Below are 21,990 nucleotides of genomic sequence, written 5' to 3'. Positions count from 1 at the left end.
AGTAAATATGATGAGAAATATAAAAAAAATGTGGGATTAATTGATTATTCAACCCTTAATCAAATTTCAAGTGGCCAAGGGGTACTTAATTATCTCAAGTGGCCATTTTCTGCCCAATTATAAGTTCATTGACTTAAATAAAATAAAGTAACTCGTCAAATAAACATATGGAAGTGAGTTTGCGTTGAGTTGTGGTAATTTTAATACAAGTATGTATTTTGTTAGACAATTTCAAGAATCTTTAGACATGTCAACTATATCTATATTTATATTATAAAATAATATTTTTGACATAAAAATTAATGTTTTTCATAGATAACTCAGATAAAATATCTGTCTCACAAAATTGACTCATAAAACGTCAAGAAGAGTTTTTGTGTGTGAATAGTTTTCAACCATGTGAAACCAATATCAATATATCATATTGTGAATGCAAAATAAAGTACAGAATTTCAAATGGTTAGGAATATTTATTGATCGTCTCAGTAATTTGTTGATTTACTCACAAATAAAGCAACATTTAAATAAAATATTCTTCTACAATATCTATAGCATTTCGTGTCAGAAATGTTTTTTTTAAAAAAAAACACAATATATTTACTATCAGAAATACATGCAACAATTTACCTCACTCGTGGTAACGTCTTCGGACACGTTCGAGTTTAGCTTAAATTCGATAAACTCGAATAAAAATCAAATTTTTTTCGAAGAACCAACTTGGTTTGTTTATATCCATTTTACTTATTATTAAAGTATAATTTCCCTCATCACTTGAGATTGTTCTTTGAGTAGGTATCTTGTGAGACAGTCTTACGAATCTTTATTTGTGATACGGGTCAACCCTACCGATATTCACAATAAAAAGCAATACTCTTAGCATAAAAAATAATATTTTTTCATGGATGACCCAAATAAGAGATTCGTCTCATAAAATACGATCCGTGAGACCGTTTCACACAAGTTTTTGCCTTGTTCTTTTATATAAGATTGATGGCTTTTTTATACATTAAATCCAATCAATGTTATGTTGGATTTATATGAATTATTAGATTGGTATAGACTTACTTTAAATGTTTTTTTATTCAATTTATTTATGTTATAAACATACAAGTTCAAAATAAATTAAAAAATGTGGAAAATAATTGTTGTAAAATTTGTTATTTTTTTAGTACGGATCATATATATTGAGTTTAGGACTTGTCGAGTCTCGGTCTTTCAAAATTGTAACTTGTCGAGTCTCGAGTCCTATCAAAGACGACTCAAATTCGACTCATTGTCATTGTCATCTCTAATTATAGGACGGCGAGCGATTCATGATAAATAATGTTTAGATGAGTTTTTTAAATAAAAAAAGAAACACAAGATATAGATCATTTCATCCTGTATTTTAAAAACTTGTATAAAACCTTCAAATTTTTAGGTTATGCTAATTAAAGATTTCCTCGTTGTAATCGAAGTAATGATTTTTAGAAGTGTAACAAGTTCAAAAAAATATTTGAATCTGTACTCGGAAACAAGAATGAAAGAATAGAATGTCAGTGGAAGCCGCTCAGTTTTTCCTAGCTGGTGATGATGTTGAGAAGTGAAGCTCTTGTTCTAATCAACCGCCTAAACATCTGCTCCAACTCTCCTTCCAAATCCTCCACCACTACTTCCACCGCCTCCAGCTTCTTCAACGCCGATTGGATCGCCGCCGCGTCGTACTTTCCCCAAATTATCAAACTGTCAACCCTCGTCAGTTTCAGCTTGAACATCTCCATACGTGTTGATCTCCCCTCCTGCAGGTTCGGCGTGGAAATCAACGAGGTCAGTGATTCCACGAGGGACAAAATGGTGACCAGCACTTCATTCAGCAGATTCACGACCAAGGCCAGGTTCGGATCGTCCGTTGCGGCGGCGAGATACTCGTTTTTCACTCCCTTTGATCGAGTGAATCCGCTTTAAGATCGCCTTCTTCAGCTGCTTCCTAGGGAGGCGATACGGCGCGAACTGATTCCCCACGTTATCCGATTCGGTGGTGGCGGATACACGGCGGAATGCGAATTGCAGGTGGTCCTTGGCCAAGAGGAGGAGATCCTTCGCGGCGCCGCACGAGTCCGCCATTTTCAGCGACGCCTCGGAGACCTCGTACGCCCGTTTCTCGCTTCCATGGTTGATTATTTCTAGCTTAGTCGCCGGAGAATGCAGCAGATCGTTCACCGAATCGTGTAAATCTCTCAGTGCTTCAAAATCAAAATCGGGATTCGACATCGAGGTAACCAAAATTCTGAACCAGTTCAAAATTGAATCTCATAAACCACAGCTTCAAAATTGTACGAGGTATATATAAAAACTTGAATTCGAAAGAAGACAATTTTGTTCCACACAGCAACTTTTGACCCGTAAAAGAACAAAGGACTCGTATTTATTTAATTCAATCACGTAATTTGAACCTCATCAGTCATAATAAACAATATATTATATGATTAAATGGAATTAATTGGGAATTGAATTCTCAGATGTATAGCTGGAAACTGTTTGATTACGAATCTTAGAAATAAGTAGTCGGGAGTATGTTTGATGAAAACCCCGGAAATTCTTAGTTTGATGAACATTAAGATAGTTTGATGAAAACCCCGGAAATTTTTGGTTTCCATTTCTGAAATTGTTTGATTACGAATCTTAGAAATAAGTAGTCGGGAGTATGTTGAACTTTTAATTAGTTTGATCATCTCGTAAGTTCAAATTGGTTCAAACCAAAACCATTCAACGAGTTTTGGGGTAAGCCATAATTTATCAACATGTCATTTCAAGGTTTGAATTTTCCTTTCTGCGATGTCATTAGTTCGAGATAAGTATAGTGCAGTAGTTTGATATATTATGTCCAATGATGAACAAAACTCGCTCCATATTTTTTTCATCTATCACATCTTTTTTATTTGTTTACCAAGTTGATTCGGTTTTTGAATGACTCAAGTGCTTCAATTTTACTTCTTAACATTGTGTTTAGATACTTAAAATTTTGGATTTGGATTTGAAAGTAGAATTGGATTTGGAAATTCATGGATTTGGAATTTGATCTTGTGTTTGGTTTGAAATTTAAAAATTCTATATAGAATTCATTTTTGTTTGAAAAAATCAAGATTTGAATTTGAAAATTTAATTTTTTACTAAAATAATCTTAATTATCTTTTTAAAAAAAACAAGATATAAAACATATTATTCATATTATTAAAAATTAAAAAATTAAAATTATTTTTATCATATATTTTTCTATATCATTTCAATAATATTTTTATGTTATACAAACTACATAAACTCTTATATTATTAATTAACTACTCTTAAGAAGACCAAATGAATTATTAAAATAAAATAATCAAACATAACATCTAAATATTCAAATTTAAATTCAACGAAATAAATTATTTTAACATTAAATATTTAATCACATCCTAATTTTATAAATAAAAAATAAATTATTATTCACGACAACCATAAGAATAGATATAAAAAATCAGAGTAGGTTTCTTGTAAAACTGTCTCACGAATCTTTATGTGTAAAACAAATCAACGCTACCGATATTCACAATAAAAAATGATACTCTTAACATAAAAAATAATATTTTTATGCTAACTGAGTTAAAATTCTATACGAATTACTGGAATCCAAGCCATTTATGTTCTTTTATTAAATTTGAAGTCAGTTGGAGATATGGCCACCTGGGTGCATTTCGCAACGAAATTAAATATTATTCTATATTGAATGAAGATTAATATATATATATATACATAGTATGTATTTATATAATTAGAATTTACATGTCCCACGATAACTTCCGCATTCATTGAAATTGAATAGAACCTCCTCTTTAAAAAGATTAAATTCTTGGCCTCCGCTATGAACTTCGCAGTGTCGAGCAATGCAACCTCGAACACCTCAATCAATACAAAATTATCAAAAAATACCAAAACCAAAAAGTGCCTAACAACCCACAATTAGGTCAATGATCTCCTTACTTAACATTGCTCGGGTTCCATAACATAGCTCTGGGCTCCTCCCATCACAATTGCCATACATCCACTCCTGTGATAGTACCAAGTGTGTTCCAGGGTACATGGTCAGATTTTTAAATTCGTAAACTTGACCAGAAGACTAAAGGACGATTTACCTTCATTAACCTCGGCATATTGTATGAACATTCAGCACATGCCTTTGCTCCATGTGCCAACAGCAGCACATTGAGAAAGGTATAGAGACCATTAAAATATCCCATGTGTATAACTTTAGTCTGAAAGCAACTCTTCCAACTCAGATTCCTCGGACAATGGAGCATCATAGTCGAAACTCGTTTCATTGTAAATAATGTTCCCAGTTTGATTATTCAGATCATCATCATCTTCAGGGTCAGACCATTCTTCATCATTCGAATTTTGGTCATCCCCTACAACATCCGTATCTATATCAACGGAGCGCTCACCAGGTTTTTGTGGAACTGAAATCGCATTTGCTTTTGCCTCAGAATCTTCACAAATGCAGGAAGATGGGTTCTCATGAAATACACCCCTGCCTGGCCTCACCTCCTTCGGCTGTCCCATGAAACCCCTTTGAAATTTACGGGTTCTTGAGGAGAACTCTTCCCAGGTCATATTTTCTCTATTGAAGAACAGCTTGTACAGTTTTTTGGCATTTGGACGGATGGTAAGCTTGTGTCCAAAGTATCTCCTGCAATTAAATGCAACTTATTATCATGTTATCTGAAATTTAATTCAGTTCTAGAAAAAGTTGGAAAACAAAGAAAGAAGTAAGACATACCTCCGTCCGGCTATAATTTTTGCCATGTTCCCGTTGTTATTGGTGACGAATACATCACTTTCATCACAGACTATAAAATCTAGAGCCGCCATTCGAGAAGAAAACGGAGAAAACGATTTCAACTCTTCTTTTGTTGCAATAGTATCTTTTGAATAGAAATTGGGAAAAAGTGCCTTTAACGAAGCCAATGTATTTTCTCCCCCATATACCTCTCCAGAAGCCACATACAAATGAGTCTCCCTGTCATATCCAAGTGCTCTTAACATCAGACCGACTTCCTCCGGAGTAAGAGGACATCTTCCTTGCCTTCTCTCCCTATCTGGATTGTTATTCTGTATATCAATCAATAATCATATCAACTATAATTCAAAAAATAATATCATTTATGTGCTAATAAACAGTGTAAACACACACACACACAGACATATAAATATATACATGCATATTGTTTTGAGCTGGGGAAGCGTTGTGGTTGAAGGGTCTCGAACCTGAGACCTGTTATCTAAGGAACTAGACCTTAAAAGATCTTGGGAGCACAAACATATATGAATTCTTATATTTCTGGTTCTTGTGCTGCTGATTGCACATCCACAAACACCAACGCCTTCACATTTTCTTCACATACACGAACATTTTACAACGCTTGGCATTCCAGAAGAGTCAAATCACAAGCCAATAACCACCCGCTTACATGGACTTGGCAATTCAAAACAGCCAAATCACAAGTAAATAACCACCCCTCTTACTGGCCCCTCACTGAAAAAATCTCATCATGGAAATGAATTATAAATCAATCATTGTTCTCTCAGCATTTATTATGTCTTGATGAGATTTAACTAAATTTGACTTTTTAGAAAAATAAAGTAAATTACACCAAAAGCCTTACATGCAAAGTTTTCCACCTCCTCCGTATTTTACCAAGTTCCTTCCTCTCTTTATCCCCTCCACCATAATAGCATCCAGAGAATGCAAGCATATCAGGTTCAAACCTGTAAACAAGACGTATAATCTCGTAAAAAAAACACTCTCACCCTCATCTGAATAATCACACGAAACAAGTAACCAAAATGCAACAAGAAGTTAGACCAAATTCCTAAATCAAAAATTACTTTCGTCAATTTCACTAAAAATTAGCCCGAGTAAGAACTACGAACTCAATAGACAAGACCGTGACAGAACGAGAAGGGTCCAATATAATATTTTCCTACTATCCATACCTCTAATGTCGTGAAAGATAAAACAGGAGATGTCAAGTGAAATAAAACCAGATGCTAGTGGAAACTTAGTATTCATTAGGCACCTTAGGTGAAGGGCAATATAATGCTTGCTCCTACTTTTCATTCTTTGTACTAACTTTGCACCCATTTCAAGGATGGGACTAGTGAACTTCAGGGCGTGATAATTCACTCTGCATCTGAGCTTCTGCAAGTCTGTCTCCAACTTATTTGAAAGTCTGTAGTCAAATTTGGTCAACTGAACAGCCTATCACAATTACAAATGAAGTCATCAGTGACTTGGAATGAAGAACAAAAATGGGGAATCCAGCACCAACATGCAAAGTTGAGTTGTCATCATGTGAGAGCACGAGTATTTCCCAAAACATCATCACTTAAGCTGACAAGAGGAATTAGCGAACCAATTTGCAGAGTTAAGCTACGAATCACTCAACACCATTTTCTAGTAACACAATTTCAATGTTTTTAATCAATACACCAAGATATTAGTGGTCATCTTTCTAGCAATGTAGTGTGCCACCACTCTATATGATTAAAAAGTAACAAAGAGCACAGTCACAATAAACTCTAGTAAGACAGTTGTTTCCCAGGTTTGGCATCCTTTTAGCTTTTCACTCTGTGTCATACATAAATGTGAAAATTTGACTGAGCATGCAAAAAAGTGCAGAGCAACTAAATTTTACATAAAATGTTCATAAAGAAACATGGTGTACCTAATCAATTGATACACAGAGGGAACAGAATTCATGAGAGGATACCATTTAGGAAACTCATTGACTTACGTGCTTCTTTGAAAGTACAGGCACTAATCGACTAATATAGCATCTTTCATTGCACTTTCTTGGAACACGCATCGTGTGGGGAGTCCATATCTGCCCTCTTCTTTGAGGGAGCTCTTTAATGATTTTAACATCTTTGGCTAGATATGATATAAACCAATCAACATTGAAGATCTCCGAAAAGTTGCTGCAGAAGAGAGGGCTGTCAAGCACCTAAAAGAAGCAATAAATTTGTGAAAACCTCGGTGCTAAATTTTCTAAAGACAATACCTGGCATCATTCCAAAATGATTTTGAATCCAATTTTGGGACAACAAGGGTGGCATTCAAAATGCGAGCTGCAACGACAGCATCAGTTATCTGCCAAAATATTGTAGAGGTTTAGCACTGAATATATGCATTTGAGTAAAACTAAATGCAGAAAACCAATTCCGATTGGACTACCGTTCAGGCCACTATCTTTCTTGAAGAAAGGTCATTATTGGCACATGATGGAGGTCACTAGGCATGATGTGAGATGTATGTATATGTAGAGATATAGTGAAAGAAAAGGGATGTACTTTATGGTTAACTCTTCGCAGTTTCAAGATGGCTTTGTTATGAAAAATAGACTTTTAGCAAGAAATTTAAATGAAGAAAAATCTTGTGACAAGCAAAACCCAAATACATGCTAGCTTATTCTTATGATCCATGGAATCCTCAGTAACTCATTATGAATTAATAAATTTATATACGACCAAGAAGATCTACAGTTCCACAATCCCAACGCCGCTGATCATGGATGATAAAGGTAAATATCTCTCTCAGCAGAAAAATAGACAAATAAAAGATATTTTAAACACTTCTTGGTGATCAAATGACAAAAATGTAAGTCAGAAATTCGGTACCCCAGTTCTCTGCTGGTTCAGACCTCCACTGGTTGCAATCGCCAAATATCGATTTGCATGGGTGATGGCAGTAGCTTCTGTCAAACGAAAACAATATACCAACATTTAGAAAAGGTGAAACAAAAAAAAAATCAGAAACAGATTTATCAGCAAGCACCCTTAAAAGCTGTAACCAAGTCTACACACTTAAAAACTTGCTGCTGGCGTTGCTGCATCCATGGTAAAACTGAGCATTCTTGGACTTCCAAAGATCTCGACGGTGCTCGCGGCCACTAGTCTACATGTCATGACCAATAAACATGATATCAGAATACAACACAGACCCGGGATCGACCTGACAATTAACTAATGCGCGCGAGGATGGGGGAGTAAGTTCAATATATTTTACGGGCTAACTTTGTAGCTGGAATGTAAATATGTCCCGTGGTCCGAACAGAGTGAAACAATCAGTAAAAACTTCCACAATCCACCAGCTAACTACAAAGTAATGAAAGTAAAAATTAAGCTGAGATAAAGTCACCCTAACCGGGACACGAAACAACGGCTCCACATTTCCCTTTCCAACGCCGTTATCCATCTGGAATACACAATGAAAAGAATTGATAATTCAAAAACGCAAACACAGATCGATCAAGCACAGTAATCGCCAAAAACCCGATGAAAATTAATCATTTTTGGGGTACCATGATGGAGCGAAGAGGGTGACGGAGGTGATCCTTGTCGACATGAGATGGAGCTAAGAACGAGAGAAATAGGTAAAGGAATAGAAGAGCGGCGGACACCGCGGAGATGGTGGGTATTAAGTATCGTGAGCGGTGGTAATGCTGGTGACGCCGTCGCGGAACAGCCATGTGAAACGGCGGCGGATGGGGTTGGGAAATGCTATGATTGAGAGGGAACCATCATAATTTCCGCAACTCAAGTTGGGAAGCAAGTCTTGGAATTTCAAGTTTGGACCATTTGCAGAACTCGACAATTAATTGATTCTCAATACCCGAGCCACTTTAAATTAATTTTATATATAGATAATAATAATATTTTTATATATTTAGATATATTATTTCAAAAAAAAAGAAATATTTAGATATATAAGAATAAGATAATATAATTCAAATATGGTGATATATTTGATATCATATATGAATAAGATGTTTTTAATACCATAAATCATATATTTTTTGTTTTTATTACATTTATTTGTAATAAGAACATAATATGTATGCATACGAAGTTATGAACTATCTATTGCAATAGACAGAAATGATAGTCAAAACATTTATCAATTCAAACACATTCTAATACAAGCCAACGATCTTATTTTACATTTGGATCAAAATTTAGTTGATTTCTTAAGAAAAAAGAAAAAAAAATATTTTTACGAAATGTAATATATTTTTTATCCTTCGTATTTCATCAAATTCACTCATTTTACCTGTTGCATTCATTAATTAATTTCCCTTTCATTCTTCTTCTTATTAAATTTCAATTTTATATATTTTAGAACGACAAATAGAAAAGAACAAGAAAAAAAAAACTAGTTTTCTTTTCTTTGGGCCGAGAATGATAGCGTTGGGCTTGAACCCACCCGCCCATTGGACTCCCTTATTTTTCAGAAACTAAAACCTGTATATAATTGATCAATTATATTATATTTTAATCATTAAATAAAATTTTAAAAAAAATGGAGTGATTGTGAAAATTTACTATAAATTTTCCGGCATGAAAAAATGAAAATTTTATGGAATGGATATTTTTTTTACCCATAGAAAATTTAATTGGTTTAAAAATAGTATTGAATTAATAGGAAGGGGGTGGTCTCTTCCATTTTACTTCTTTTGAAATGGCGTCTTTAACGTTGAAGCTTTCCTCTTCTTTGTTCTTATCAAAACCCACTTCCCCTGCACTCTCTACCTCCTCCACGACGTCGTTTACTCTGCCCTCTTCCTTCTTCATCCCTAGGAAATTGTCGATCCGCAGAGGGAAGATAGCCGTCATCAGAGCTCAATCTGTTGATTCTCCTGGAAATGCCGATGACAATGACCTCGAGAGTTCCCCTGCCGCCGGTGATTCCAAATTTCCCAATGGGACTCTGGTAATTTCGTCTTCGATTAGCCAGTTTTGATTTTTTTGAAAAAAAATGTTTAATTCCTCTTTATGAATGAAACTACAGCCGAAGAACAGGAAAGAGATTTTGTTGGAGTACGTGCAAACTGTGCAGCCCGAATTTATGGAGTTATTTACCAAAAGGGCTCCTCAGCAGGTGTTTTAACTAATGGGAAAATAAATGTTTCTTTTTCTTTTCGTTGAGCTATTGGTGGCTGAAGTTTCTGGGTTCCTTATCTTTAATTGTAGGTTGAGTATTTTAAATGCATAAAGTGACTCACTCGTACTTGTTTGGACTGCTGTATTTTCGTTTCGGCCGGATAATTTTGAAATTACATGTATTTCAAATACTCTATTTATCATTTAAGCATTTCTATCGATCGTTAACAAATGCAATTCAAATTCTCCAACGTTAGAGTGACTTGAAAGTGCATGCCTTCAAATCCATTTTTTAGATCATACCTTCAATCCAACTTCTGTCTTACCTAATTTATGGTTTTTTTTAAAATTCTTAAACTAGTAGCGTGACTAAATACAGATTTAGCATTTTCTAAGTTTAAGAACGCCTACACTTATGGTCTATTTCAATGTTCTAAGTGTGTCTTACTTTAGGTAGTTGATGCCATGCGTCAAACAGTGACGAATATGATTGGTACTCTTCCCCCACAATTTTTTGCTGTGACAGTAACCACTGTAAGTATAACATATGTTAATCCGGAAGTTTTACTTTTGCAGTTTTGTATCACAATAAATTTGAAGAGCTGGGAACATGCCATGCAATGATTATCATTTTATCTGTGCAGGTCGCTGAAAATCTGGCACAGTTAATGTATAGTGTCTTGATGACTGGATATATGTTTAGGAACGCTCAATACCGGTTGGAATTGCAACAAAGCCTGGAACAAGTTGCTCTTCCCGAGCCACAAGAGAAAAAGGTGAGTTCTTTTGGTTGCCATTTCCTGATTGTTCTCCGATCTCCTTTTTTCTTTATTTCACGTATTTTTTCTTTGTTTCACGTAATATTCATGCATAAGAGGTAAAAGGTGAGAATCTGTTGAGAAGTGTCTTACCATGTCAACCTAGATAAAGCAATACTGCGAGTACATGCCAATAGCATTTAGAATTATAAAAAAGAGAAGGAAAACTGCATGGGCTGTGTAAACGTGCTTGTGTTACTTGACAGCATTCTAGACCCTAGAGTTGTATAAATGTTAATGTCTTAATGATCACCAGCCTAATGATTTGATGATCTTGAAAACTGATGTTCAAGTTTCATGTTTGACTAATGCTGGACATTGATGGATATTATTTTAGCAAAATAAGTCATGGGTTTGATTAGAATTTGGTTTCTATAGTTAAACCTAGATGTTCTCTGCAAGGATAATGGTGGTGTCCTATTGAAAGCTATTCTTAAATTTGCTCCTGCTGTGTGCATTTCCTTACCGTACGAAAGCATTGCCAGCTGCTCAGAAATCTGCCATGGCAGCAAATGCCTCAGGACAATTCTATCACGTTAACACTGGTATAAATGGGCAGCAATCTGGAACACCGTCGCAGTCCTGTTGCACGGTGTTCTTGCAGCACGGATGTTATATATCTAGCTTGCAGAGATATACATAATTGTAAATATTCTTTGACCATTTATATTGTCAATATGTGCATCTTTGACTATTACGTTCTAATGCCATCAAGTAACATAACAAATCTGTAGTGAGATTTTTGACTTTGCTCTTTTGAGGTTTAGGATGTGCCAGATTATTCCCCAGGTACACAGAAAAAAGTGACTGGTGAAGTTATAAGGTGGAACAATATTTCAGGTCCAGAAAAGATTGATGCAGTAAAATATATTGAACTACTTGAAGCGGAAATCGAGGAACTAAATCGACAAGTGGCTCAAAAATCTACAAATGAGCAAAATGAACTGATGGAATATCTGAAATCTCTTGAGCCTCAAAATCTGAAGGTCAGAAATCTCTATAAAATTGGTTTATGGAAACAAATAAATTATTCTAAAACTCATTATGGCCTATAGATACCGTAATGAACAGATAAATAAACAAGTGAGTACTAATGAAATAAGAAATACTCAGGAGCTGACCAGTACTGCGGGCGAGGATGCTGTGCTGGCGATGAACACATTCGTAAGACGACTATTGGCTGTCTCTGATCCAAGTCAAATGAAGGTAAATTTACTAGCTTCTGCTGATGCTTGTACTCTTTGTAGCAATACACTTTTGAGTATGAAATCCCGACATCATTTTTGTGATTTGAAGAAATTTTTTCGGGCATATTGTTGCAGTTATATACTAGATCTGGATAAGATGCCAACGATAAGTGAAGGCTGGTATTAAAAATGAAGTCCTGTTAGTGTGTGGTCCTGTTAGTGATGGGTTCAAGTAGTTTTCTCTTTTTATACCTATGAAATAATTTCATCAAGTACTTTGTGTTTTGTTACTTACAGACTAGTGTGACAGAGACGAGTGCTCCAGAACTCGCCAAGTTGCTTTACTGGCTTATGGTGGTTGGTTATGGTATCCGGAATATTGAAGTTCGTTTCGACATGGAACGTGTTCTTGGTGCTCCACCAAAACTTGCAGAGCTCCCCCCAGGTGAAAACATCTAATGGTCATTTTGAGTTTCTTGACATGCTAGGAGTAGCATATCACGTCTATGTAATGTAAGCGGAGTCAAAAAAATGTGATAGAAATCGACTGTCATAGGGTAAAGCATGCCATCATTTGTAATTGAAAGTGGCATCACGAGCATGATAGGATTCAGAAAGTGTTCCAACATTCAATCATCATATTTTAAGATTCATTAACTAGTTTTGTAAGATGTGTTTTGTCATATATAACTGTAATATATTGACATAAAAAAATCAGTTGAGACCATTTTCATGTAAGAAGATGAAAAGACATTTCCTTAAAATTAATCAAAACTAAAACTTGGAATACGAAATAGTCTTTCATTTATGTAATACATAAAGAATGAAATGAACACATTTTATGGGCAACACTTCCACAATAAAATTGGATAATTATGGATCTCTGAATTTCATCCTCTCAAACTTCAACTCATCTCGCAACCAACGCTTCCACAATTATTATTGTTATAATTGTGCCGATCACCATGACATGTCGCATTTGTCGCATTTTACGGGCAATTCGGCAGTCAACCATCGTGTACATTACTTGTAAATTTAACTCAATGAACGTGGCATGATAGCGACTACAATTTTGGGATTTTAAGACACTGGGGCAATATGAAAAGAGGAGCAAGATTAAAATACCATTTCAAATAATTATGTGATAACTTCTACTACAATTAATATTATCGATTCTTAGTGTACAACCAAAAATTTTGCTTCCCTCGTGAGCTCTGTCAAAAGGTAGCCAGCAAACATAAGGTGATCGAATCGGAACCAGAGCTTCATTCCCACTTGACAATAATTTGCCACTTTCAAGCGCCTTGGTGCGGGAACCATTGTTGGGGCCACTTTGGATACGTTCGCTTGAACAAACTCATACACACGGTGTCGTGCTGTTGAAGAACTCCATTCAGTATACATTTCATCGCACCTGAAGGAGAAAACAAAGCGATAAGAAAAAGGTCATGTAGAAGAAAAAATAACAAACATTATAGAAAAGAGAAGTGATCATGTTGGATTATCTTAGTTATGCGTATGTGAGAAAGAATCCAAAACATTGAGGTTATTTGGCAACACTAATTTGCGATGTGAAGATGTCGAAAGATGAGGGAAAAAAAGAGGAAAATGGGTGCCACCAAAGGCACGCCTTCATTTTGTAGAGGAAAGAATGCCAGAATTTCATCATATGATTGAAAAGGCGGGTCTCAACTATCCAAAGAAAATTCATCGAACGGGTAAAAGAATTCGCATGCACACAGCAGTAGATACATATATCAGCTCGATGTTAAACTCAGCATCATCTTCCACAAAAGTAGCTAAATGTTAAACTCGGCATCATTTTCCACAAAAGTAAACCTTCTCCCAAATTTCAATAGGGTGAGGAAAGTACCATGTGTGCCTACAGGTTCCTTGATGCGACCGCGACGACCACATTTTGTCCAAACTTCAACGGGCTGCAACCAACAAAAGATCATTGAGAAAAGAAACCACTACACAATAAATTTCGAATAACTTTAAACTTCATAGGTAAATTATATTACACAGATTTCCTAACCTTGAACCATCTCACATCCTCAGGGTTATGAAACATGTATCTCACAGTCGCTTTTGATTTCGATACTCGTTGTGGATAACTGCATGAGATGCATCCTGCTGTGTTATTATTTATCCAATTTTGAAGCATAAATTGAAATGCAAAACCACATTATTAATTCTGAAATCAAAGCCAACGGATTATTCATTAAATGAGGTATTTTATGAACAAGTTGCCTAAGCATCAAAACATAACTTAAAAAATTTCACATTTGTTTAAAGCATACACAACAAGAAGCTGATATCTATCATACCCAGTTAAAATAATTTTCTTCAGAACAATCCTGTCAGGATCTACACCTCTCAATGAACCAACAGCAGCAATGGTTGGAGTGGCATCTTCTCCCGGGCTCTTGAAGGCTATTAAAGGAAGTGATGAAAAAGAAATCGGAGCATAAATTGAAGCTATGGAAAATTGCCCTGCATGAAGAAACCTCTCCATTTTGTGCTTGTTAGCATTGATACTGTCCGAGGAAAAAATAGGTCTGCAATACCAAAGTTAGAATGAGTTAATCATTTGTAGATAAGACAATAGAATCATATATTTATTTCTTCTAAAGCAACTTAAGCAAACATAAATTACCGCGATATAAACTGGCGGAAGCCGACATGAAACAGGAGTTCTTCTTTTGCTTTAATAGGAGCAGTATACATGTCATGCTTCCGAATGCTAGAATCCAATAAAATTAAATATTGTAAAAAAGGCATTTATAAAGTAATTGCTGCAACAAGAAATCAGATAAAAGAGGAGCACCTGAAATGGAGGACAGAGATTTTAGACTCATGCTGCAGAAGACCAGAACATATTACTGGCATGGTCTTCACCAATTTGCATAACGTAGATCCAACGCTAACTGAAACTTCCTTTATATAAACTCTTATATACGAGCCAACTGGTACAGAGTCAGTTGTGTCTTGTTCCATACCAAGACTTTTTGCAAGTACATGTTTTTGCGTTCTTGAAAAGTTATCAAATGCAAAAATTCTGGAATACTCAGGTGGCAGAGATTCCTACAAAGTAGCAAAAGTCCTCAGAGACATTACTGATAAAATCCAGGACAGTTCAATCTATGTACTGAACATACTTTGGGGTCCCATGAAGAGGTTCTGAAAGACTTGACACCTCTGTACTTGGCAAATCGTTTTCGAGCTGGGACATCTAATGGAGTATCCACTTCGTCAGGAAACTCTGTATTGTAACGCATAGACTCAATTAGCAACCGGATGAGAATTAAATGGGATTCAGTAAACAGGAACTAGAGAAGAAAGTCAAATACAATGGCAATAAACTAAATGAATGTCATGCTCAATACAAGACGTATTATTCAAACAACAAACTGCTCAAGGTATCTTCTGGGAAAATTAAAAAAAAATTGCTAAACAACCTTGGACATATATTCATGTAACCGAAGACCGACAAAAAAGTGAAAAATTAGCTACATGTCAGAAAATAAATAAAATACTGAAAAGGTACCTTCATCTTCAGCGTGTGCTTCTTTGATTTTTCGAATTTGAGCCTCTATCTGCTCTTTTGTTAAATTCTCACCTTCCTGAAGAATAAAGTAATCTCGTTTACATTCAGAGGAAAAACATAAGCAAATCGTTGTAGAAGGAATTAAAAGAATGAGCTTCAAATTGCTTTAGATAGAAGAATATGACCTCACTTGAATGAGAAAACTAATGTGCTCCGTTTAAAATTATCGATTGAGACTATTGAAGTATTCAGCAATAGATAACATGGACTATTTTTCATGAATAAAAAATAATTAAAAGTAGACACAAAAATCAAACGGTAGCCTGTTCCAAAAAGTGCTCTTAAAGGAACTTGTTACTACAGTTAAAAAAGATATGGAACTCATGCCAAGTATCAATTCATTGTAATGCATTTGGTATATACCTCCTGCTTCTAATGCTTGTAGAGGTTATTGACATTGGTAGTAGGGGGCCGATAAGATCAAATATTTACCATCATGGAAGAATCTAAGTCAGTTTCTTCATCAGAATCTCTCAATTTCAGTGAAGCCTGATCCTCGTCTAACTCAAAGCCATTCTCGACTTTCTGATCAGAAGAGCAGGCCTCGCCATTTTCCACCACCATCCCATCAGCTCCATCTTCATCGCTTGCCGGATAATCATCGTCAGAATCATCCATAATCCATGCAGCCTGTAAATTTTTTTACAACAGTAGTAGCATTTAATTACATTGCATAAGTAATGACCTAGTATATTCCCAATCTCCCCATTAAAGAAATTTAGTATTTAGAAAAGTTTAGAAATTTATAAACAAGGGAACAAACATGGCCGCACCTGATACTCAGATGTGCCCTTAGGAAGCCTTTTCTTTTTCACCCTTGTCTCCTCTTCATACTTGTCAGCTTCAGCCATTTCTGCTTCTGTTGGCCATGTCTGAATTAAGAAATATCAACAGGTACTCAGCAGAGATGATATAAAGATGAAGGAAAGAGATATGTATCAGGAGAAAATTTAATGAATATTGGAATCATGCTTTTCCGGTGCACAATAGGTTATCTCAGATAACTGCTGACATAGCGAACAGCTGTAACACTAGATGCATAGGTAAGAAATCAACTTATAATTTTATTGAGGACAGCATTTATTGAAATAGAAGCCAAGGTTACTGATGTCCAAATTGAAGCAAAAGATAAACAAGAACAAATCCAACTATCAAGAAGCTGAAAATATATGGAGCACTAATCACAAGATATCAACCTGTTCTCCTGCCAGTAGATCTGGGATGTTTTCAATTACTAAAGGTTCTTGCTTCATAGGATCAGGGGTAAGGCACCTCACAACCTGCAATATGCGAGAAAAATAACAAAATGAATACAACTGAATACAAGTGGCAAGAGTCAATTTCAAATGAAGTATGGAGGTAAAACACTCTCCACCCGTGGAAAGACCCAAGTTCTAATCATGAAATTTGAAACAACTAACGTGCGACTAAAGATCCCATACCAGTAGCATGTTAACCTAAAATTTGTTCGCTACGTTTCAAGGCTGTCAGTTCACATTGAAAATCCATAGAGTTGGTCTATGAGTATAATAGCCAGGATTACTCCTTCAATGACCATCCAAATCCACCATAAGATAAAACAGATACACAAATCACATAAATAACCAGCAGACACGTTGACAGTATTAATCGGCGGCAAAATATTTTTGGTCCAATAGATTGTTCATATGTCATAAGCTTTCATTTTTCAAAGGGTAATACAGAAAAAAAAGGTTCTGATCGGTTGTGATCCTGAGAGAAATGGAGCCCAAAGATAAAAAATTATACATAGACGTTACATCATGTCTCGTGTATCTATGGGCATCGATTGGACATAATACGTCATTGGTCCGTAGAGGAGTGTCAGTTACAGCAAATGTAAATAATCACATCATATAGATGATTCAATATTCGATTATTATACTTCATCCAAAGCATATATCTGCATTAAAGTTTAAACAATTAATGGCATACCTGTACATCATTTATCCCCTCTGAGTCCATGAAGTCCCCTCCTTTTTGTACATTCAGAGTACACAGATCCTTGAGAATTTCAATTTTATGCAACTGAAAATCCCCTGCACCAGTTACATGTACCTGATCCAGAAAATATCAGACACTAACAGATATCAAAGCAGTAAATCAACTACTGAGGCTGAGGATGTCACCAGCTGATTTACTGAGAGACCACGAGCACGTAGATAGCCTGTAAGGACAATGGTACAATGTTCTGAACTGCAATCATTGGCCACAAGGTCAACCTGAGACAATTTTGAAGGTTTGGATATAAGAAAAGCAAGATTCTTTGACTCTGAGTTAAGTAGCATCTAATTTCTTCCCACGAGTTAGAAGTCAATTCATTTGCAGTCTACTAATTTAGTCAATGACAAAGTATAGGTGGCCTTGTAACTTGGCAATCTTACATATAACTCCTCACCCATGCATGCAAATGACCATCTCCCTATATCATGATATGCCAATAATGATGTTCCTGTCCTCAATTACAGGGTCACAGAATTTGGAGATGGGTCGTGAAGATTTGGAAGATTTAAAATATTTAATATCCACTTCAAAGATGACTAAATCTTGCTCTACGGATAATCTTCAAAGATATGTGACCAGTCAGGGAGGTTGTGGCAATTCTAACATGATCACTTGAAGTCAAGCTAAAAGACAAGGAAGCTCGTCACCGGCTTCTTAGTCAAAGTTTCATTTCATGGTTGTTTTTGATTTACGTAATTTGATTACTCGGAAGATATTGGCCTAGTACCCTTCCCTTATAGAAGTTTATCACTTTCAAATAGAATCCCCGCAAATTGCAACCAAGAAAAGCTCCACAAAGCACATCACATTTAAAAACTATGTTCAACAATTTGACATGAACACCGCCTTACATTTGTCATCGAGAATTACTCGACAGGAAAAGGTTTCACCCGATACAATTAAAAAGTAATTGTACTTCATTTATTTAATCTAAATTAAATAAGAGTAAAAAACAGTAATCTCGATGTTAACAAAGCAAAGTAAGTCGGCTTCACTACATTCATGTATCTCAAACTCATTAGCACCGTCACAGGGGGCTCAGGGGGATTTAGTCAAAGTTCTATTCAAGTGCAAAATAAATTAAGTGAAGGAAGATTAGCAATTCAAATGGGCAAATGGGAAAATTGAGATACAAGCAATTCAATCAATCAAGAGCAACTGAAAATTTACAAGATTGTACCTTTTGAGCCATAAGGTAAGGCCTTTGGTTTCGCCAATGAGGCACCTTAAGCCTTTGTTCCTTGAAAAGTGAGAGGATCTATGACCACAAAAGAAGTACAGAGTACAAGTCTCAAGATTCAAGAAAAACTGAGGATTGTCGGACAGCTTTAGTTGCCTCAGTTTATACTGGCATTGCGATGAAAAAGGGTAATCAGTTCAACAATTTACCTTATGCAACTCATCCTTTTTATCTGCGGGATAAAACTTGCAATCTTCTGGAAACTCAGAAGCAATCTCAGACATGCACATCTTCTTCAGCTCATTTTTTCCTTTCAAATCATCAGGCAGATCCTACAGACACCTCTGTGGTTTCAACACATAATTTCCTTCCAATATTCTATAACTAACAGAATAAGCGGAGGGGCACAGAGAGACGGCAATGGGAAAAATCATATACCCGAATTAGCACCATGGTGCTTGGAAGACCGAGTGTTCTGAATGCAGAGAGACACTGAGATCCAAATGAATCAATAAAACAATCGGAGTCACTCTCTTCAGAAAATGCATTTGGGGATGCCACAAACGCAATCAAATCAGCAGTCTACAAAAAAAGTTGTCAGCATAAAAAGTACGGATAATTCAATAGTAACAAGTATTAGACATGCAAATTAAAAATGAACCAGTAAAATTACCTTGGCCAATTCCATGCATGCGAACAAATCACCATGAGGTGCTTTCAAGACCTAATGTAGACACGTGGAGTTAATGCCCGTCGACTTTCACATTAACATTATTGATTTTCAAAAACATTTCAAAGGAAATTATTTGTTATCCTAATATATCATCACAATCACATATTTACTGGGTGAGTGAACAGGCAACGGTTAAATATCAGCAAACAACAAGCTCCTAAACTTATATTGGAACTAAGATGATATCCATCATTGACAACACACAAAATGTTCGGGCATACAGAATATATTGTGAACGTACTGTGGCTCTCAGCTTGTAATCAGATGATGCAACAGCAGGGAAATTTGCTCCATTTCTCTCTCCAGACAACAGAGCTAGGATATCTTCTTCAAGTGAGTTCAAGTTCACTGAGGCCGAAAGGCCAAATAGCACCTAAGATATATACGCAACATCACAACGCAATTTTTTTTAAAAAAAGAACTCAAACAAGCAGAAACTTTATCAACATCTTTATGTTAGATGCTTAAAAGAAGCCAGGGAAATAAGTGCATACAACAACACGAGGAGGGCTCATCTGTCCTGACAATGCCCTCTTCTCTTTCAATACTGCGGCCCTCTTCTGCTCCCTTATCTGCAGTCATGTTTGTTAAATAGAATTCAATTCAATCGAATGATTCAGTAAATTTCAACATGTGACACTGCTCGGCTCAATTTACCAGTAATTCGTGATATAAACCCAGAGCACTTAAACCAATAGACACAGAAAATCAAGCAAGTTGCACACAGTTATCTACAAAAAATTTAACGATACCATCTTGTTGCGCTGAAGTCGAGCAGCTTTCGATCCTTTGACAACATTAAGTTCAGGTTTTGTCTTCTTGATTTTATCTGACACAATTTTTTTTTTTAAAAAAAAGAGTAGAAATTGAGGTTATTTGTACCTAGAAGAGATAGATAAAACAATTTGCAAATCAAGAACTTCACCTTTTGAAGAAACTTTGTGAACATTGCGGGAAGATTTGGAAGCAAATCGGGTTTTATGGTGTTTGTTCAATTGAACCCTAGAACCTCCCATGTCGATCAAATCTAACAAAATTATCACCCTAAAAATGCTTGCTTCACAGGTATTTCCCGAATGTTCTGAGCACAACGAATCGAAGCCGAAGATCTGGTCAGAATTTGATATGGTTATTTCCCGTGAAGATTGATACCTAGGGTGGGCGTTGGGGTTCTCGGTTTTTCAGGTAGCAAAAATACTATCTGAAACCGAGTATCTTACTACCCTACGATTACGCAGAAAAAAACTGGAGCTCAGCATTGCATAAAAACAGCCAAATATTTAATTTTCACTCTACTTTTATATTGAGGAATTCAACAATAATGTGAATATATATTAATATTAATTAACTAACAGTGCAAAAAATAAGATTTATTAACAAATATTAATTAGCTATCAGATTTATCAACAAATACCCAGATTTAAACTAAATCGGTATTTTTTTCCCAGATTTTAAATCAAAATTAAATGCAGAACTAGGGGGAAGTTAGCAGAGATGGCCATATTATTCATATTTATATATTCTTTTTGTAACATTCGGATGAAACATTCGTCACCAAGCTTGAATTAGTAATTTTATTGTCTTAAAAAATATTCATCAATAATCGACGCTCAAGCGGTAAATCAAACAAAAATCGGATTAAAACACAACAGTAACTTACGAAAGGATATTGAATCCCAGTGAACCAGTGATACAGTGTGTCCGCTGCAATTCGCAGAGGAATAGGAGGAGAACACTGGTGATTGTGAACCCTAGCCGCCGCAAATCGGATTAAACACAATAATTATTGGGTTTGGGTACCTGAAATTTCGGAAATCACTCGAGCGATCGGGTCGGGTGCCCAAAACCCGAAAACGGAACGCCCACCCTAAAACGAAGTGCGACAATTTGGTACGGACTACTTTTGGAAGCACGTTTATTTAATGCAATTTGATTGGGCCGGATTTCCATATATATACCAGCATTCATTTCTACTTCATTTAGTGCGATTTTGCATTAACAAAAACACAAGGTACTCAATGTGTTTCTTTTTATAAAATTTAATTAAATTATTAATTATATTAATAAAACAAATTAAATAATTATAATTGTAAAAATTATTGAAATTATTTATTTTATAATTGCGTTATTAAAAACATTTGATTAACTGAAATGCAAATTTAAATTGTTTTAGCTAATAATAGGTCTCTTGTGAGACGGTTTCACGAATCTTTATCCGTGAGACGGGTCAACCCTACTGATATTCATAATAAAAAGTAATATTCTTAGCATAAAAAAGTAATATTTTTTCATTGATGACCCAAATAAGAGACGACTTGTGAGATTGTTTCACAAAAGTTTTTGCATTCAGCTAAACAACGATCCGAACAAATTTAGACATACTTTAACAATATTTTTATTTAAAACAATTTATATAATAAAATTAACTTAAATAACATATTTAATTTAATTGCTTAAATGGTTAAACAAAATTCAGAAACGTAG

The 21,990-nt window shown here is 35.4% G+C and overlaps 2 protein-coding genes and 1 pseudogene across 2 annotated transcripts; 1 reads left to right on the top strand and 2 right to left on the bottom strand.

The window, feature by feature from the left end:
- Positions 1-1,394: 1,394 nt before the first annotated feature.
- LOC142554403 (uncharacterized) lies at positions 1,395-2,471 on the bottom strand (annotated as a pseudogene).
- A 1,269-nt stretch (positions 2,472-3,740) lies between these two features.
- On the bottom strand, positions 3,741-21,390 carry LOC142554288 (uncharacterized). Its single transcript, XM_075664973.1, has 34 exons — positions 21,167-21,390; positions 20,432-20,730; positions 20,259-20,335; positions 20,001-20,078; positions 19,748-19,879; positions 19,447-19,497; positions 19,212-19,355; positions 18,983-19,105; positions 18,774-18,851; positions 17,719-17,811; positions 17,525-17,647; positions 16,768-16,851; positions 16,345-16,443; positions 16,004-16,201; positions 15,512-15,587; positions 15,123-15,226; positions 14,792-15,048; positions 14,621-14,707; positions 14,292-14,522; positions 14,000-14,078; positions 13,835-13,898; positions 13,260-13,375; positions 10,405-10,488; positions 9,606-9,783; positions 8,378-8,598; positions 8,221-8,271; positions 7,881-7,971; positions 7,695-7,771; positions 7,079-7,167; positions 6,812-6,995; positions 6,095-6,276; positions 5,681-5,783; positions 4,795-5,126; positions 3,741-4,704 (listed from the first exon to the last, which is right to left on the bottom strand). Exons 2-34 carry the CDS (start codon positions 20,520-20,522, stop codon positions 4,266-4,268), a joined length of 4,416 nt encoding a protein of 1,471 aa, XP_075521088.1. The 5' UTR covers positions 20,523-20,730; positions 21,167-21,390; the 3' UTR covers positions 3,741-4,265.
- LOC142552903 (uncharacterized) lies at positions 9,486-12,688 on the top strand. Its single transcript, XM_075662804.1, has 7 exons — positions 9,486-9,786; positions 9,865-9,954; positions 10,410-10,490; positions 10,601-10,732; positions 11,542-11,760; positions 11,888-11,980; positions 12,259-12,688. Exons 1-7 carry the CDS (start codon positions 9,535-9,537, stop codon positions 12,418-12,420), a joined length of 1,029 nt encoding a protein of 342 aa, XP_075518919.1. The 5' UTR covers positions 9,486-9,534; the 3' UTR covers positions 12,421-12,688.
- Positions 21,391-21,990: the final 600 nt, after the last annotated feature.

This window comes from Primulina tabacum, chromosome 8 (assembly GCF_025594145.1).
Source record: "Primulina tabacum isolate GXHZ01 chromosome 8, ASM2559414v2, whole genome shotgun sequence".
NCBI lineage: Eukaryota > Viridiplantae > Streptophyta > Magnoliopsida > Lamiales > Gesneriaceae > Primulina > Primulina tabacum.
The sequence above is the reverse complement of the archived record's forward strand: the minus strand, read 5'-3'. Positions and strand labels throughout refer to the sequence as shown.

What these genes read in the sequence shown, in the direction of transcription:
- LOC142552903 (XM_075662804.1), top strand. Translation starts at nt 9,535, where the DNA reads ATGGCGTCTTTAACGTTGAAGCTTTCCTCTTCTTTGTTCTTATCAAAA. An exon ending in CCGAGCCACAAGAGAAAAAG is followed by an intron (nt 10,733 to 11,541) that starts GTGAGTTCTTTT and finishes TTTGAGGTTTAG; the next exon opens with GATGTGCCAGATTATTCCCC. An exon ending in CTGATCCAAGTCAAATGAAG is followed by an intron (nt 11,981 to 12,258) that starts GTAAATTTACTA and finishes TGTTACTTACAG; the next exon opens with ACTAGTGTGACAGAGACGAG.
- LOC142554288 (XM_075664973.1), bottom strand. Translation starts at nt 20,522, where the DNA reads ATGGGAGGTTCTAGGGTTCAATTGAACAAACACCATAAAACCCGATTT. An exon ending in TCATTTTGGAATGATGCCAG is followed by an intron (nt 6,996 to 7,078) that starts GTATTGTCTTTA and finishes TCTCTTCTGCAG; the next exon opens with CAACTTTTCGGAGATCTTCA. An exon ending in CTGTACTTTCAAAGAAGCAC is followed by an intron (nt 6,277 to 6,811) that starts GTAAGTCAATGA and finishes TAATTGTGATAG; the next exon opens with GCTGTTCAGTTGACCAAATT.